This window comes from Mizuhopecten yessoensis, unplaced genomic scaffold (assembly GCF_002113885.1).
Source record: "Mizuhopecten yessoensis strain PY_sf001 unplaced genomic scaffold, ASM211388v2 scaffold6687, whole genome shotgun sequence".
Lineage (NCBI taxonomy): Eukaryota > Metazoa > Mollusca > Bivalvia > Pectinida > Pectinidae > Mizuhopecten > Mizuhopecten yessoensis.
This window is the reverse complement of record NW_018406674.1, coordinates 130,543-150,814: the sequence shown is the minus strand read 5'-3', so window position 1 is coordinate 150,814 and position 20,272 is coordinate 130,543. Positions and strand designations below refer to the sequence as shown.

Genomic DNA, 20,272 nt, shown 5'->3' with positions numbered 1-20,272 from the left:
ACTTAAGAAAATATGTTTTTAAAGAACGTATTGTAAACCACTGGAACTCCCTACCCGATACTGTCGTCACCTCACCAACAATCAAAACATTGGAATCCCGTCTGGATAAGTATTGGGGACAACCTGATTGTTTCTATAACCATGAGATAGACAATAATGAACTTATTCATTGCCGGGACGTCAGCATAGTGTCTGACGATATTCCAGATATTGCCTGCGTCCATTATTATTATTATTATTATTATTATTATTAAATGACAGCCAGTCCTAACGCATTTTTATTTGATCTGAGCTTTTTCTGGTAGTTAGATTTAGAGAAAAGTCCAAGGGTGTAGGATAAGGAAAGTCCAGCCTCGGGATTTTAAAATTTGGCAAAACCTTCGGCAAAGCCTGGAATTTTACCAAATTTGAAAACCCCTCTGGTAGAATTTCCCTATCCTACACCCCCGGGCATGAAAGAGTCTTATATTGTTTGATGTTGAAGCATCTTTGCTCAGTTCCGTTTTAGGATTTCTGAAAATACGCAATATCGCTCTTTCAATTAAGTAAATTATATTATATAACAAACAGAAAACTTTCACTTATTCAGTAAATTTTAAATGTGATTAATTTGACAACCAAAGTATAGTTGCATATCTAATTCCTATCAAACGAATATCGATGACTTACTATAAACGATTTCGATAAATCTGCTGTCAGTATCATATTTCAATGGAAATTTCAGGTCAACGCTATTATGTTAAATCATCTTTTTGAAATCAGGACGAGGCCACAAAAATCTGGTCAGCACAACAAGTTTGAATGACACTGACCTCTGGTTATGTAAGACAAAAAATATATGTGTTTAAGGTATCCCGACCTACCCTAAATTTTACTGCCGACCCTTGATTTTTCATCACCTACTGGTATCTAAGATTAATGGATTAGCCAGGCAAAGTGCACAGCCACTTATTAGAATGTACTTACTCCCTGTTCTGGGAGTTTGACCTTATTCTTGATAAATTAACAGCCATTGTAATGGGTAGAAAATGCATTGTAAAATTTGAAATAAAACATAATATTAATTCAATAAAATCAAAAATAACAATTAAATACCATTAGTTGCCTACCGACCTACCCCATTTGTTCAGACATGTTACATGAAACTATTTGTTTGGCCTAATGAGCATTGCATTGACTTACTTTCCATTTCAGATGACGCTCTGTTCTTAACATTTATCCCGATGTGTTTAAGCTCGTTACATAATCCTCGTGTGAGACGGTTTGGATTGTCTGTGTTTTGCATTTAAAACGGTGCCAGGTTTCAGTCGTGGAGGAAACCGGAGTGACCAGAGAAAAACAACTGAACAGCGCCCAGTACCTGACAACTGCCCCTCGTAGGCATCAAACCGGTGACCCAGTGGTGGAGGGCTAGTGGTCGTAGATAGTTAGTCGCTTTAACCAATCGGCCAATGCAGCTCTTTGTCATATAATATTTCAATAAATCTCAAATCTTTTATAAAGTTAATGCCCGATGATTTCCTGGATGGTATCCGAAACAGTGCAATACAATTAATAGATATATGATGGAACATTATAGACACATTTGATCAACAGTTTCGACAGTGCTTACGAAAAAATATAATAAATCCCATCATCAATAGTAACGAGAATGAGTACATGTTCATTTGTAATGTAACTATCTAGATATACAAATTGATTTGTTTAATATTTTTATATACAAAAAAAGTCTTCTCACTATAATTGTGGTGCTCTTGATAAGAAACAGCAAATAAATATATATATTGCACGTTCCATAACATGTTGCAAGTTCATTTAATGCTTTCACTGAAGTGGATACAACTATGTTGTAAATATATATTAAATAATTGGATTATATATGTCACCTTGATTATGAGTCCGAGTTTAATCCGGTCCTTACACCAGACCTAAACATTAGACATTCACTCGTTCAAAATTTTACACCTCAGCGACGCCATTTTTTTAGATTATGCAAATTACACAGTAGTGAAATATTTAACAAAAAAGAATCGGTCTACATATCTTCTATGGAGCGCTAAAATATATAACTTTGGATTCAAGAATGCTAGAAAAATAATCAACTCTGGCTGCAAGCAGCCTTCGTTAATTACTTTTTCCAACATTTTCTCATCCTCGTTTTCTATCCTCCATAAAACACGCATTCTTCATCATCTTAACTATCTTTATGCAGGCTTTAAGATTTAACTTTATTTAATCCTTAAATTTATAATTACTCATATTTATCTTATATTAATAAAATGATAAAATGCAACATTTATACAGCCCTATTCAATTTGCAAAATTACTGTAAGGCGCTTTACAACACATGAATTATCTCAATATGCATATAGAGTGTTTAGATGACGTTTGCACTACACAAGCCTATAAAGCAGTGGTAAAAAGGTGGGCCTTTATCTCCTTCTTTAATTTAGCCAGCGTTTTGACTTCTTGGTACAAATACGTTGCAGACGGTAAGCTATTCAACAAGATGGCCGAACCCGTCCAAAACACCGGTTATCATTGGTCACAGTACGATATGTTGGGACACAAACACGCATGCTGTCTGTCCACGTTTACATTTTCGAGCAAAGTCAATAATAGTGTAATATTTGGGTATAAACATATAAGTCTTACATATGCTTTAATGGTTTATCATTACTCATTTTTCAAGTGTTCATGCAATTCCATTTAAGAATAGAAATGATCCTCTCATGTGATACATATGTCAGAATAAAGTTACGAAGTTGCAAGATCAATGAACTCTTATATTAATTAGTTTTGTTCTCGTAGCAGACATAAGTAATATGATAGGGGTTTTAAACGTCTTGATTGAGACAAATAGCGTTTACACCAGATAGTTAACAATGTAAGGGAGATAACCCAAACAACAACATAATTGTATGACTTGTAGTTTGCATGTACATAGCTAAGAAATTCTCATCAATAACAAAAATATGCACCGACATCACACTCATTCAATCATACCCAAAATGAAACAGTTCACAAATACTGATCATTAATGTCTTTTTTGACACAATTTACCAATTGGTAATACAGTTACCGATTTCATGTTAAATAATGAGGTCGTTACATGGCCTAAACCCATTAAAGGGGCTGGTAGGGAAAAAAAATACAAAATAAATGGGCCTAAATGCGTTCTCTGGCCTTCTAAAAGTTATACCACGGCAATATGATTGTCGAACTCTGCTTGCAATGTCCAGTTTTGACCACTGAAATATTGGGGAAGCCCCGCGTAATTTAACACAGATCTATTTATATATGTCACGTGGTTGTTTCGAAAGTGAGGCAGTGAAGATAACAACAATGGCACGCCGTCATGTGCCATGTCGGTCTCAACTAGCGGACAAGACAGCAATACTATACGTAAATTATTGTTTTCAAAGGTCATGTATGATGCAAATGTAGTATTCCTACCTATATGTTGTTGTTATATATAACGGTATTGATACCTCGTGCCTGTCATGACTTTTACATGCATCTTTTTCTTTGGCCGCGATGTTTACATTTGACCTTGTTGATGACGCGCGTGCGCTAAAATTACATCACTGATCTGGGTCAATTGAGAGTTTTAGACTGTCAGGTGACGATTTAGGATTTCTTTAATATAATTATATTTTTTACTCTTATGAAGGTATTTTAAACATGTGTATGCCATTTTAGCAAATATGACATTTTTCCCCGACCAGCCCCTTTAATAAAAATAAAAAAGACGGCTGATATTTGTGTATACAAAAGTAAAACCTTATCTTTCATTCAATGTTCGAAGAACACAGTATTATAGATAACATATTGAATAGATAGTGGTAATTACTTGGGTACAATTACAGTAACAAATCCTTCACTAGGTTATGTTGGAGACTTTGTGAATTGCTAACGCAGAGACCCTATTGAAATCACAATATTATAACTAAATAATAACCTCTTCATCTTTTTCAAAATAGTCTTAGGGAAATTTAATCATTTGTAGATAAGAAATCTAATAATCCATTACCATGTCTTTTAATTATAATATTGCAATATCAATTAGATTTATGTAAAACAGCATGTCAAGTTGAACATATTTTTAAAAAACTGTTAGTAACAAACATAGTTCAGAAATTACATATTAATGAAAGGGGCTCGATACAAAATAAGGCTTAGTACAGGAATATGTTGACAAAATGATCAAAAGTCCTGCTTTCATCGAACTCTCTTATTTTAAGCCGCAATAAGTGTTTATGAAATATTCGTCGAAAAGTATATTTATATTCAAACATGACAGGTTCCGCGGCTGGTTAAAGGCATTCCTTCCCTCTTGTTTTAACTCTTGTTTTATATCGATGTTTTTATACTTCTTTTTACTTACTCAATTTCGATTCATGGTGTCAATTTTTCCATTTGCGAAAATTTTCATTGTTTTGTATATTTTTTGACGTACCCTTGAGTAATGTGTCCGTATCATTTATGACTTTTAATGTTCTCCATGTATGTTAACGACGAGACATATTTTATCATATTTTTTGTGGTGATATAACAATATGACGAACTAGTGAAAAGTTTGATGTTGTTATGAATTGTGTTCAGAGTACAGTCAAATACAATATCCTTGCAAAATATGAACTTTGACATTCATCACAAAAACAAACAACAACTTAAACACACACACGTACACACACACACACACATATATATATCCAGTTTATTGAATAACATCCGACATTTACAAACTCTTTAATAAGGATTGAACTGCATTTTTACCGCGTATACGGTAGTATGATCGCAGTTGGTAACGTACTCCATAAAGACTGTTATGTCAACTGTATGTTGCGATACTGACATAATGGGAGAGGGGGCTACATTTACACCCTGCCAGTAACCTATTCTATGCATTATGTTAACACTCACTCTCGACAGGCGAAACGTCCCAGGTTGAGTGACATGAACTATACATTTTCGTCACATCGTTGTTCAGGTAAACAAAACCAATCGCTCAATCAGTCATAGATTTGCAAAGGAATAAATTAGCATTGAAACACTGCGACATGTTTAATACGTACATTGTGTGTGTATAAAGTAAAAAAAATGATACTTTATGACGATACTGTTTTCATGATGAAATGCAATTTCCCTATTAACATGCCTTATCTGTTATTTACTTCGCCATGTATTTCTGTTCGCAAAATCCGTTATTGAATGTATATCTATTAAGATAGATATTCCAACCACTTTTCAGCCATCAATCAACAAGCCTTAACACATATGTTGCTGTTGAATATCAACCACTTCCTCTCTTCATAAAAAACAATCATTGACGCTGTTATGGGTTTAAATCTCAGTAACGTTGCATAAAGTCAGCAAAACACCACACGAATTGGAATTTGTTTTTGTTACATACACAACATTAAGGATGTACTCTTCTGGTTTTGCGTCAGCGCAACAACAAAAAATTATGCAACTGTTAAAACAGTGTATCTAAATATATATTTAATCTGATAACGCACATGGAAGATACTTTCCCCCAAAAAATATTATTTTCATATGGCGCAAAAACGGAAAAACAAAAAATAATATTGCTATTCTACTAAAACATGAAATGAATTGATGTATTGTGTTTCGAATAAAACTGCTGATTGAATTTATCAAAAAAACAATAAAATAAACGATTGTATCAAACCTTGTAAAACGATTTGTTGATTACATAATCACGTTAAACATTACAAATAAATCAATACTTACAGAAACAATCGTCTTGTTAAGTTTACATCTCTTTAATAAAGAAATTGTGTGCTCATTGACATCTTTGGATTAAAACAAATCCAGCATTTTATTAAAAATGTTAATAATTTATGTCAATTTGATTTAGAAATACAAACAAATGTACATGCATACCACAACACCTGTGCCGTGTCTTTTATAATTTGGGATCAAGTTAGTGCGAATTACTTAAAAAATGTTATTTTTGTTTCAACTGTGACTGCAGCTTAGGCAGTTATTGATATTTATTAATTTTGTTTCGAATGTCAACAATATTTCAAGCATTTATTGGTTGGTAAGAATAACATGTAAATGGGTTTTTTTTCGTATTGGCAACTGCAGAAAGTCTTAACGAATAAATAAATTGTTTAAAACTATAACAAACTGGTGCTTTTAAATGACGATCGAGACTGCTTGTATTTCAGAAGGTCGACATTACGATATTAAGCCTTCATGTTAAAACCAGTGCAAACTATACTTCACGAGCAAAATGCTCGCCAACAAGATGAATCGGCCTTCTTTAGCGACCATTCCTGAAAGATAAATAGCACGTGTTATTAACAGCTAATTACTTAAACTCGAAAGGATAATTAATTACTGTGTTTTTCATCTAAGCAACTGAACTGAATATATATTTATATATATAGTCCGCTTGAAGAAGCCCTAGAAGGCAAAAATACCTTTAAGTAGATCTTGGATACATATTATTTTATTCTTTATATTTATTATATGCATGAACATTTCTCGTAATCACATTGGTCGGATCCTATACACGTGGCCAGTCCTCAAACACTCATGTAGACTGTTTATCCGGTGAATATCGATTTCTAATTATAGCTTGTATGGAAATTCCCCGGAACCTGTCGTAGCGCATGCGCAGTTAGACTGAAACGCGATCTGTCAGACGACATTAGAAGATGGCTGCTGGCGAACGTTTCTCCTCCGTTTGGAAAATTACCAAAACTATTCGAGGATAAAGATGCTGTTAACGTAAGAAAGGCCATTGAACACGCAGTGCATGTCCTCCATGCTTATCTTAAGAAAAAGAAACTAGACGATGCCTTCGAAAGCTACAATGATGAACTGTTGTATTCAAACCTGGCTAAATTTTACACGGAGGCTCGCATACAAAAATCAGAACTTTAGTTTTGTTTCGTTTTATTTTATTGTTAAAGCATATAATAAAACAGTTATGGGCGTTTGTGCTGTGATATTGTATTCAATTTCGTGTCTTCTTTTAGAAGCCGTAAACGCATGGTAAGTCAATATCACTCTTTCAGGTTCATATCACATCATATTCACCAGCACAAAAGTCCATAATTGTATACTAGTGGATAATAAATAGACAACTCTTGCTAAGGAGAATATAGAATAAAATATTTGAGTATGTTATTCTTTATATAGTAGATAATTAAAAAAACATTATTTTTGCGAAGGAAAATACATAACTATTAATAAGTAGCCAAGATCTGCCACTAGGCCTTTCTGTCTTCTAGGATTTCTTTATGCGGACCTGAACATAATCAGAAGTCTTCGGGAGTTTTCTTGTTTTACCATCCCCAGAGCAGGTATATACATGCATAGATGTAGCAACAAAAATTATCTCCGGACATAACCATATCACTAACAAAGAAAAGTGAATGGCGAAACAACTGGAAAATGCCTCATGCGACAAATGATACAAAATCACATTCACGTGTCAATGCCGGAAACACCTGCAAGGTCCCCCCCACCCCCCCCCCACCCCACCCACACACACACCCACACACACACACACACACACACACACACACACCAACATAATCACATAAACATTATCACCAGAATAGGATGGAAATATTTGTGAACAATTAGAATTATAAGGTTACCTTTCCCCTTCCTTGTCTGGTATTTGTGTGAAGTTATTCTTTTACGAAGTTCAAAGCCCGTCTTACCGCTGTAGAAATCCGAATAATTTGAACAAGCTAAAGAATACACTACGCTCCGAGCCGACAGTAAAACTTAATTTGCGACAGTATAGTTACAATATACCGCCGCAAATTTCAAAATACAGTAGGGTTATCCCCTAATTACTGACAATGAATCGGACTTACTCCATATGCATATAATTAGTGGTAATGTTTCTTTTTTACCTTATAATGTTAAACATAAAATGTTTGCGAAATGGTAGAGATGATTTCAAAGAAAAGTTAAACTCATAGCGTCAAAGACAACAAATTTGTTTATACTTACCCTGTACCCCATTTGTTGATAAACTCTCGACGCGTAATGAAGTCGATACCACAAGGGATTTCTTGTGTTTCAGTTGAAATGCATTTCGTCGTCTGCGGTGTTGCTGTCATAATAAGGAAATGGCACATACAATATGTTAAGAGGCATAAAAGAGAAAAGTGAGAGGAAGAAAAGTAAAACTAACAAGGGCATTTAAAAGAACAACATAAGAGAGCAGTACATTGTTAGTCTCTAACAATAGTATTCACATGAGTATTTATGCAAAGGTTAATATTGTGATAATGTTTTGTTCGAAACTTAGTGTCTGTCGTTTGTGTACTTACCGACGGAGTAGTGGAAGGTACAATTGTTGTTTCCGGAGTTGTAACATCAACAGTACAGGTGATGAGTACACTGTCTTTACCGATAAATCTGAAACCAGTCATAGTAGCTGATGCAGTCTGCACCTCGGTTTCATCAAATGTTGTCAAAACATCGTTAGTACTGTCGGGTTTCCTGTATTGGCAAAGAACGAAATACGTTAGTTGTATAATATCATATTCATTTTCAATATAAACAGTATGGTAAAATGTATGTTTTGATGGTACACGGCTATGTTTTTTTTCGAAAATTGTCTTAGTTATAAAAGAATATCACTTCATATATCTTCTGTTAATGTTGAGTGTTTTAATGACATTTGAACAAAATCATCATCCAAAACAGTTATTGCACGTGCTATTTTTAGCGTAGATAATTATTTTGGAAGGGTAAAAATATCAAAATTAACAAGCATTCATATTTTATGGAATTTGTTGCAACGATGTATTATCTTAACTAAAACATGTGAAAAGATGAGGATGTAATAATTAACTCAAACGCCGTAATGAGATATCCCGGGTCTGGTATTTATTGCCGGATCACACAAATTGAATGAGAAATAACTTGAATTGAAAAGAATAACTTTCTTTGGAAGGGAATAAGAACATCGCAAATATTCTGCAACAGACGTGGTCATCTAATCAAAAAAGTAATATAATGAAAAACTGTTATTTTAAGACGACAGCTTTAAAAATAATTTGTATTGAAAATATGAATATCAAGATTTCGACAAACAGTTTAAAATAAAATCTGCTGATTAACATCTGTGCTTACCCATTAAAATACAGCTGCACCATCTCACTCTTTTTATCGACGGGAGAGGCAGTGCACGACTGTACATGGATATCCACGTTGTCCTCTAAAACAACATATGCATATAATAAAGGCTATGGCTGTTATTCAATCCTTTTATTAAATGAAATAAATTTTGTTGAAATTAAAAAAATATGCATATTGATATTACACTTTAAACATTTTTTATTTTATTTTAATAATGAACGGATTTGTTTTTTATTATTTGACTGATGCTAATTCCCGGTCCTGATTGGAGGAGCGACGTCATGTGACGAGTCTGTAAATATGTGACAGACCTCGTTCTATGAATAGATAAGTGTTACAGACCTCCACCTATAAATAGAAAAGTGTTGCATATCGCTACTAAAAATAGGTTTAGGTAATTTGCCAGCCAGTCTGTAATTCTGTTACCAATCACATTACTGAATTCAACTAAAAAAATAGTTTTGAACTATGTGAATATTGCAATCTGATTAAAGATTATATGTTACATGGCTTCGTTAACTTCGTACTACGCCTGAACATCTGAGTGTGCCGCGGTCAGGGTCACGTTCAGGTGACCTTTATATTTATATATACTCCTTAAATTTTGACCTATCAGAGACCCTCTTTCAAAAGGGCGCTCAGAGTTGTAACAAATATGGCGGACATTGATGAGAATGATGCGAAAGTTCTGAAGTTACTCGAGATTGATCGTCTGAAACCCGAACAGAAAAAGATATTCGAAGCTTTATTAGAGAATATTGGCGTCGTAGAAACGTCAGTTCCCGCCGCCATATTTGTTTTGGAAAAATAATCTGTGCGATACCCCTCGCTATTTATCCATCAACCATGATATTCCGACTCGCTGGCAAACTTTTGCCAGCGCACCTCTGATTGGTTCATCTAATGGTCACTTGAACGTGACCCTGACCGCGGTACATTCAGATGTTCAGGCGGAGCCATGTAACAGATGATTTTTATCAGATTGGTGAATATTGATGATGTCAATTGTGCAATTAACAATTACTTGAAATTAAATATCACATGAATTGAATCTGAAATTAAATTTGTGTGTATGCTATTTTGTATGTTAAGTCCTTCACTCTGTGATGCCGAAATGGTCCATGCCATCCATGTGTTTATGACTTGAAAAATTAATAAGTTCATTGTATAATGTCATATAATAAAACAATTCTTGACTTCAGTCTCGGTCTCTCCCTGACTTATGAACCTGATCTAAACAATATTCACCTCGGCCTTCGTCCTGCTGTGAATATTGTTCAGACCTCACCTGAAGTCCATAATTGTATATTATTATATGACTGTCGGTAATTCCTAGCCCTGATTGGAGGATCGACGTCATATTAGGAGTCTGTAAATATGTTACAGACATCGTTCTATGAATAGAAAAGTGTTACAGACCGCAACTAAAAATAGGCGTAGTTAATTTCCCAGCCATCGATTAACAGCCAATTGCAATCAAATCATATGTTACAAACCTCGTTCTATGAATAGAAAAGTGTTACAAGCCTCGACCTATAAATAGAAAAGTGTTGCAGACCGCTACTTAAAATAGGCCAAGGTAATTTCCCATCCGGTCTGTAATTCTGTATCCAATCACACTCCTGAATTCAACTACAAATGAATTATCTCATCAAATTCTGAACTTTTTTAATATTGATCTATGCACTAAATGTGTCGCAACGTTTCAAAACCGACTAGTCCCTTTGTCAGTCTTTGACCGAGTGAGTAATTTTTCATTTACCTGCACAACGATGTGACAAAATTGTATATTTCATATGTCACTCGAACCGGAACGTATCATCTGTCTATAGAGAGCGTATACATACTCTATCGAATAGTGACAATGCCTTGCTTGTTGAAAGGGAACAATATAACAAGAAACGAGGCAAACCAAAGAAGCAATCAAATTCATAGAATCTTAAACCATGAACAGCGACGAGGGGGACACAAGCTGAGTCATCTTTACGACGCGATACTGATTACGTGAGAGTGGGATAGATCTACACTCTACCAGTAACCTATTCGATACAGTGCGTACACGCTCTCTACCGATAGGTTTAACTGTCCGGGTCGAGGGATATATGAAATATATACAATTTGTCACATCGTTGAATAGGTAAATTTTTAATACGTACATTGTTTGTGTATGAAGTATGCCTTTGATGTTAAAATATATAAGGTTCTAAATACTGAGAGACTTTAACTTGCATACGATCGTCAATATTTATGATTGAGTGAATATATATCAATATGATATACCAATGGCAATTTGTTAAATTGTAAATATGTTTGAAAATGTTTTAGTCTTTAGCTACTTACTTGCTTTGATTTGTAATGTGTAATTGCCCCCAACCGTTATTGTATCCGCCGATTTTTGACCGTTGTTGGCGTTGTTATCAAAAAGGATCATTGTCAATAGTTCATGATAAGGAACCGTAACCGTTTTAAAAGTTACAGGAGCACTATCAATGAGAAGACATGAATTCAGTGTATGGATATATATGTATATAACAATAAGGCTAATATAATAAAACTGTAAATAAAAAAAATGTAATACAGGCAATAATTTGTTCTTAATGTGGTCATTTCTACATTGATCAAAATATTATTGAACTCACAACACTCAGACTGTACATGAATAGACAACAAACTAAAACTAAATTTTCATGTTAATTCTCATATTCAGGAATTTGCGCAGATAAATTAAATGCATTACCTTTATATCAATCATATTCATCCGACACTATTCTAAGAGAAAAGAAAAAATACCATTTCATCAAAATATCAAAATCTGGTTTCAACAGGCCAGAGTTAAATTTTGCCTGAAGAGTCTTGTAAAGGGTGAAAGCAGCTAGTTTTGAAGTGGGTTGCTAGATCTTGTTTCTCCTATACTTTCCTACTTATGATGGACATGTAATATTTTACATTATATATATATATATATAGCAAAATATATTACATAACGACCTCTTAGACAACTAGCTTCTTTCCCCCTTCACAGGGCTCTTCAGATTTATTAAAAAGGGACAACACTGTGACGTCACAACTACATGTCAGCACACTACAATAGTAACGTGACTTCACAATGTACACATGGTTGGTTGACAAACTTACACACACTTTTACTGTGGCATGTTAAGACCAGATTTCAATATTTTGATTTAATAGTATTCCCCCTTTTCTCTTAGAATAGTGTATATCGTGGTAAATAATTCCAAACATATAAGCACAAAATGTTATAAATTAAATCTGATTTAGACTATTTTTGTAGTAATTATTCATCATCTGATTCTGTTCTACTACCTAACAATGGTTCTTCATTATCATAGAATGACTTGTTACGTGGGAATCTTACTTAATGTTCGATGTATTCACTTTGATACCAGTGCCATCGCAAATGACATCAATAGCTTCAACAACACTTCCAGAGAATATTAATTTATCCACATGCTCATCCACATCTTCTAACATCAAAATCTTCACGTGATGGTTCTGTAATAAACCGAAAAACGAATGTTATGTAAATATTCCTATCATATGCAACCTTATTGTTAGTTTCGTTTCTATAATCGAAATAAAATAAGAATACATTGTGAAAACTAAACGTAAGGAATAAAGTGTGTAAATATTTAACTTCCTGATACTGATGAATGGGTCATAAAATCCATTTATACAACCAAACACCTTATTCCGAATGGGTACCTAATAACGTAAACGTATGTATGTATATTCAAATCTTATACTTACCAATGGGCAGTTGTCGACGGTTACAGTTTTTTTTTTTGTAATACATTAAAGGAATGCGATCCACTAGTGCAATTTGAAACAACTGATTGTATTGCGTCATTGACTGTTAATGTGATGTGTCCGTTTCCGTCACAAGCTGTGAAAACAATAGCAAAACAATCTCCTGATCGGCAAAAGAAAATTTGAATATAATGAAAAAGCATACAGTCTACATGGACATACAATTGAATTACTACAGAGCATCAGATAAAAAATGTTTTCAGCAATGATATTAGCCATTTTGGATGGTTAATGTTTCAGTTGATATCTTTGATATGATTGTGAACATTTCCCAAGATAATAATATTAACTTATTTTCTTGTTTAAATAGATCATATTCCGCAGAGGTGGTTTTTTCCTGAACTTGAACATGAAAATAATCCGAGTAATGCATCTAATACTAGTCAATGGAAAGTATTACCAACAGCGGACGTGAACACATGTATTAATACAATAATTTGAACAAGAATTCTCACAAGTTTATGTCCTCAGATATAGAAGTGATTATTAGTATCTGAACTTTTTTACTCACTGAGCTTGCTGTAATTCGGAGGTTGTGCATCTGCAGTGCATTTATAAAACGTAGCTACTATAAAAAGGTAATACAGTGTATTCCGATGCATTTCCATCTTCCAAAACTCCTGAAAGATAATCGGGTTATTAATTTCATAACTTTATATCATAAATTGTACATGCCAATAGTATTTTCCTGATCTTTTTAGTGATCTATATAATACAAAGATTATAAAGCAATGTTATTGTGTTTTGATAAGCTCAAAATCGAACATTATTAACGTCGCAGTTTAAGTCACTTCTTCTTAGAGTTTTGACATTTTTTTTATAATAAATTACTATTCCTCCTCCATAACCTATAGTTCTATCTTTATGATTGGGGGATGTTGATGTGTGAGTCTATTGTTATTTCATTATCTGGTATGCTGTCAGTCAGATGCGTTTCAGTTAGGCATATAACATCACAGGAATTTAATTCTGCTTCACTAATATCAATCTTGTTACGTAGGGATCTACAAATTAAATAAGCTATTGTGATATATTGGGGTCCTGGATTCTGTTCAACAACCATAGATATTAATAATAATAATTGAATCACTTCTAGAATAAACTCATTATTTATATTTATATACATTGTGGAAGTAGTTTGGTAAGTTACTACCCACCTGCTATAGATTACAATCTGATTAAAATCATCTGTTACATGACTCCGCCTGAACATCTGAATGTGCCGCGGTCAGGGTCACGTTCAAGTGGCCTTTAGATGAACCAATCAGAGGAGCGCTGGCAAAAGTTTGCCAGGGAAATAGCGAGCAGTATCGAACAGATTAGATTTCCAAAACAAATATGGCAGCGGGAACTGACGTTTCTACGACGCCATGGAAAACGTACCGATTGGGTAATAATGGCGTAGGCAACACCGCCATACAGTCTTTCTTCTCTAATAAAGCTTCGAATATCTTTTTCTGTTCGGGTTTCAGACGATCAATCTCAAATAACTTCAGAACTTTCGCATCATTCTCATCAATGTCCGCCATATTTGTTACAACTCCGAGCGCCCTTTTGAAAGAGGGTCTCTGATTGGTTAAAATTTAATGAGTATTTATAAATATAAAGGTCACCTGAACGTGACCCTGACCGCGGCACACTCAGATGTTCAGGCGTAGTACGAAGTTAACGAAGCCATGTAACATATGATTTTAATCAGATTGCTATAAATTATTGATATCATGCAATGCATTAGTAAATTCAGACTGCGAACAGATATCCCAATATCTAAGTAATTAGCCATTATCAAATGCATAATTAAGGTTAATACGGGACTGCCAGTCCCCAGTCAGACGAACACAACACAGCAATTTGAAATACACACCGCAGAACATGCGCACATTTTCTGAACACCGATGACATGCTACTATGATAAACATAGTTAATTTGAATAAATGACATATATATACAATCATATAAGGTAACATTCTTACGTACATTTGCATCACATTCTCCATTTCATCCGCGATTATTGAAAAAGAACAACACAATCAGGCCATGCGTAAAATCCTGTCAAGACTCCTGTACATGCTTTGACAGGTGATAGTTAAATATGGTGTTTATAAACATAGGAGTGACTCAGATGGGAAAAAAAAGAAAAAAAAACAGCTAGGTGGAATGCGGAATTATTGGATTAAATGAGCTATACAGACACAGCATTTATCTGTTTATGTTTATTACAACTATAGTAGAGTTGTTTTTACAGTTAAATATTTTAACAACATTGAATTGATAATTATATCAATGTCAATCTTGCGTGGAGTAATGTTTGCATTTATTACATTTAATTCACAATCCGTACTCCGCATTTGATTCTTGACGACCTCGTGGCGTTGTTATGATTTGCATTGGGATAAAGTCTCAGAATATGATCAACAGTTTATCGACATCAGTAATATGTTACATGATCAGGCTGATTTTATGGTTTATGCTATTATCAGAATGTATGTCTATCTACCACTAAATTCTAACATCTGGATCAAGGATGACAGGATTGCCAAGAACATGTCAGTTAAGATATAGATCTAGCTAAGTATTTATATAAAAATAGCAGACTATTGATATATTATGGGAAATGTTGACATAGTTAGTATTGTCCTTATATCATCAGTGAGCAACTTAAATAGAAGTCTAGATAATGCAGATGATATGATTCCGTTAGAAATCACTAGTTTGCATTTTCTACATGTTCTTAAAGTGCAATATTATATATATATATATATATATATATATAGTAGGGCAGTACATGTAAATCATAATACAGATTGTGATATTGAAAAAAAATACATATATATATATTACTTAGTACATGTATCGAATGTACCCATATAGGTATCAGAAAGCGATCACACATGTATTATAGAATGCACACTATTAGGTATAATATACATGTAAGTCTCATAAAGATGTATTATTCAGTTAAGTGTTAGTTATTCACCGAAGTTACCCATAACACTCGTCGTGGCAATCGATGAGAACCTGTTGCCCGTTGTTGTTGCTTTCTAAAGAGATGGGGCTCTTGAGTTGGTTAGAAAACCGTGTATTAAGGTGATATATTTAAATTTTGCACCTTTAATAGTATATCAACACATGATGAATCAATACATCACATAATGATCTGGAACATACCACTCCTTAAGTCGATGCCATTGGATTTTACCTGGCCTGATCGTGGGCCTATGCAATCGCCATTATGACCGGAACTTGAGTGATAATTCTACACACGACCCGCTTACTGGAGTAAGTGATAATGTGACACAACATACACGTATAGCGGGGTGAGTGATACTGTTACACACAACCCGCCTACTGGAGTAAGTGACAATGTGACACAACGTTCACGTCTAGAGGGGTGAGTAATAAATCTACACACAGCCCGCCTACTGGAGTAAGTGACAATGTGACACAACATGCACGTCTAGCGGGGTGAGTGATAATGTTACACACAACCCTCCTACTGGAGTAAGTGACAATGTGACACAACTTACAGGTCTAGCGGGGTGATTGATAATGTTACACACAACCCGCCTTCTGGAGTAAGTGACAATGTGACACAACGAACACGTCCAGCAGGGAGCGTGCTAATGTTAGACACAACCCGCCTGCTTTGTAGATTACTGATAATGTGACACAGCACCTGTCTATCTGTGTATAGGGTACATGTAAGTGCTAATTTGATATAGGAACCGTCTACCTGATTAATTGATAAAGAAAAACATACCAGGGAAAGAGATATTGTCACCCAAAATCGTCTACAAGGGTAATGAATGTGGGGAACACAATCCGTCAACCAAGGCAAATTATCCTGTCCCACACAACCCGTCTTCTAGGGTTAGTGAAAATGTGGCACACGACCCGTCTATCAGGATACGTGAAAATATGGCATACAACCCGTATATAAGGATAAGTAAAAAAAATATGCCACACAACCCGTCTTCCAAGGTAAGTGAAAATGTGGCACAAGACCCATCTACCAGGGAAAATGATAATGTCCCACACAACCCGTCTACCATGGTAAATGAAAAAGAGGAAAAACTACCCTTCTACCAGGATAAGTAAAAAGTGTGGCACACGACCCGTCTACCGAGACAAATGAAAATTTGACAAACAAACCGTCTTCAAGGGTAAGAGTTTAGTAACACATTTTGCCTAGTTGTCAAACCTTGACGTCATTAGAATATGGCGTTAAATATCATGTTGCTAATTCCTGGACTTTTCTAATGCAGTAATATTTGCATAGTGTTACCTTAAACAGCTCTAAGTAAAACATTTATGGTTTTCTAGTTTAATACATGTACCATATAACTTTCACTCGTATTTCAATATCAATAAAAATATTCTGCCTTTTGTGTATACTAAATATAGTATTCAACGGAAAACCAATGAATAATCCCTATATTCATATATTTGAAAATTTGCACAATATTAAGGTGTTAAACGACATTAAGCTTCAGGAAAAGAACAGTTGAGTCATAAATTGGGGAGACGTGTCCTTCTCTTCCCTAAAAATAAGTTCTAACGTTATTTTGTGTTTGGTCGGCAAAACCTGATAGATTGTGGGTGTGATCAGCCAATAGTCTAGATAAAGGTGGCACAAATATACTTTTTCGTTGTTTTGTCCCGATAAAACCTTAATAGTGAATGTCCGTACACATTTCAAACTTGGTTGATTGCGTACCCTGATGATTGCGAACACATATATATATATTTGATTTAGGACGTGAAGGTCACCGTTGCTACAAATAAAATTATGGTTCGTTTGATGATAATGATGATATGAGTGTGTTTGTCCTTTTGTCTGTAATTGCTATAAGTTGTAAACCATAAGCAAACGAAGTAAATAAACATGATACACCTACCTGGTGCACGACTTGTACAAGCGATCCACTGTGTTGCCGAGTTATGTGTGACCCAGATAAACAGATATCCTATATATCAGAATAAGTGTCACGTGGTCAGGCTGTATTTTCGATGATCTCCACCAATAAGAACATTGCAAAGGGAATAGACATGCACATAACATGTATGTGTGTATAATATCCATATCTACTAATTAGCATACCTAATCACACATTTATCAGTTTAGATAATCAAACCTCTGATTATGTTATCTGTATTATCTTTAACGAGGAACGAGTTATATTGATGATGTTAATTTATTCTCATGATATTCTGGTTCTTTTTGTTTTGTTTTGCAATAAAGTGTATTTGTTATAAAAAGTACAGAAAAAGGCGGAAAAAGTCTTCGCCATCCAGCTGCAAGTTTTTGAGCATGTTTGAAAAAAATGCTTTTCTGTGGTAACACCACCATGTTTTCTAGTCACACTGCAGATTTTGAACATATTTTAAAGTCACATATTCATGATTCTAATTCATTATATGTAATTGGCATGCGATGTAAGGTTTTAAAAGTTGAAAATCAACTTACCGGTAATCAAATGATGCAAAGCCGTGTTATTTCGAGTAAATGATATGGGATAGATTTTCGTCGACTAGTTAGGAAAAACGCAATTCTCCCGATAATTGTTCAATAACCCAATATTCTTGGAAAATATTACATGTAGTAATACTTGATGGATTACATGTAGTAATACTTGATGGATTACATGAAGTAATACTTGATATCAAATGTTCAGGAGAAATTAGGCTTCCACTTTACAAATCAAATATTTTTCTGATGACAAAGAATCCAGCTTTTTGTAACGTTATGATTATATCATCACAGGGAAATTAAGCCCAATGCTAAGTTTATACGAACCGATGAACAGTTTAACGTTAAATTAAACCAAATACTAAGTTAATATATATCGAGGAACAGTTTAACGTTAAATTAAGCACAATACTAAGTGTATACATACCGAGGAACAGTTTAATGTTATATACCGAGGAACAGTTTAACGTTATATCATGCCCAATACTAAGTTTATACATACCGATGAACAGTTATACGTTAAATTAAGCCCAATACTAAGTTTAGACATACTGAGGAACAGCTTTACGTTACATTAAGCCAAATACTATGTTTAGACATACCGAGGAACAGTTTAACTTTGATTTAAGCACAATACTAAGTGTATATATACCGAGGAACAGTTTAACGTTAAATTAAGCACAATACTAAGTTTATACATACTGAGGAACAGTTTTATGTTACATTAAGCCCAATATTTAGTTTATATATATCGAGGAACTGTTTAACATTAAATTAAGCACAATACTAAGTTTATACATACCGCGGAACAGTTTTACGTTACCTTGAAGGCGTAATCATACCTTTGGCTAAGACGTGTTATAAATGTTTAAATGGTTAATTGAATGTTATGTTGCATAGAATTTGTTCTCCAAACGTGATGAAACCATGATATTCACAGTCATTTAAAAATGGTCAAAAACGTCTTTGATTAGCAAAAAATCATAAATACCTATTTATTAGATATTGATTTTGAAATACTATATTTGAAAGAGTCTTAATCAATATCCCGGAGGTTAGTTATCATATTTGTCGTTTTCATTTTGCTAACACTGTATTGGCAGAGTAAAAACCGTTTATAGAACGTACGTAATTATATATTAAGTCGTGATTACGAGAAGACTATGTAAGGAGAACTCTATGTCCTATTGGTAAATAGGTAATACACAGGAGAAAGTTACATGGATGTCCTAGTAAAGAAACGGTATTGCAGAATTACAACATTTAACATATTACCGATACCACCAAATATAGCAATCACTCTATTAGAATACCATAGACTATCTTACCTTTTACATGCCGGAAAACAAGCGATAGATACTGCTTTAGATAAAACGAGGTTTGTGTGCGAATAATCATGGAGTGTCTTATCTTTCTATCTGCTGATAGTGCAGCGATACGTATTAGGAATGTTCCTTGTGCTCTTATCGACACTCGTCTGTAGTTTTTAATCGGCAAGCTGTCAACTTAATATTGTAATGCTACACAAAGAGCTAACAAACGTGGTATTACTGATATAAAACATAAATAAATGCATACTACTAGTATGGTATAAATTATTTATACACATATATATATAAATATGAATGTAGTGAAATTAATATATCGGTGGTTTATGAGTAGCATAAAAATAAAATAAAGAGAACATATTTTGGTATCAGTGCAAATATAACCCTCTTACAAGCTGATGGTATTGCTTGGTTTATATATAAATATATACAATAATTAATGTTGAAGGTTATTAAGTAAGAAAATGTCTTCTAGTATAGCTTCAAATATAAAAGAATATCA

General features: G+C 34.1%; 1 protein-coding gene across 4 annotated transcripts; it reads right to left on the bottom strand.

Annotated features, from left to right (window-relative positions):
* Positions 1–5,694: 5,694 nt before the first annotated feature.
* Positions 5,695–19,824, bottom strand: LOC110452463. Of its 4 annotated transcripts, none has more exons than XM_021501020.1 (9): positions 19,771–19,824; positions 13,484–13,592; positions 12,913–13,048; positions 12,521–12,657; positions 11,485–11,627; positions 9,139–9,223; positions 8,331–8,502; positions 8,008–8,110; positions 5,695–6,308 (listed from the first exon to the last, which is right to left on the bottom strand). In XM_021501020.1, exons 4-9 carry the CDS (start codon positions 12,634–12,636, stop codon positions 6,232–6,234), a joined length of 696 nt encoding a protein of 231 aa, XP_021356695.1. In that variant the 5' UTR covers positions 12,637–12,657; positions 12,913–13,048; positions 13,484–13,592; positions 19,771–19,824; the 3' UTR covers positions 5,695–6,231. The 4 variants fall into 4 exon arrangements, with proteins under 4 accessions (XP_021356695.1, XP_021356694.1, XP_021356696.1 ...); XM_021501019.1 differs by lacking the exon at positions 19,771–19,824 and adding an exon at positions 17,871–17,994; XM_021501021.1 differs by lacking the exon at positions 19,771–19,824 and adding an exon at positions 17,871–17,994 and having other exon boundaries at positions 13,484–13,589.
* Between the last annotated feature and the right edge of the window lie 448 nt (positions 19,825–20,272).

Excerpts from the sequence above, each read along its gene's own strand:
- LOC110452463 (XM_021501020.1), bottom strand. The coding sequence starts at position 12,636 with ATGTTAGAAGATGTGGATGAGCATGTGGATAAATTAATATTCTCTGGA. Across the intron at positions 8,503-9,138 it reads GTGCAGCTGTATTTTAATGG|GAAACCCGACAGTACTAACG; the intron begins GTAAGCACAGAT and ends TTGCCAATACAG. Across the intron at positions 6,309-8,007 it reads ATCAACAAATGGGGTACAGG|GAATGGTCGCTAAAGAAGGC; the intron begins GTAAGTATAAAC and ends TTTATCTTTCAG.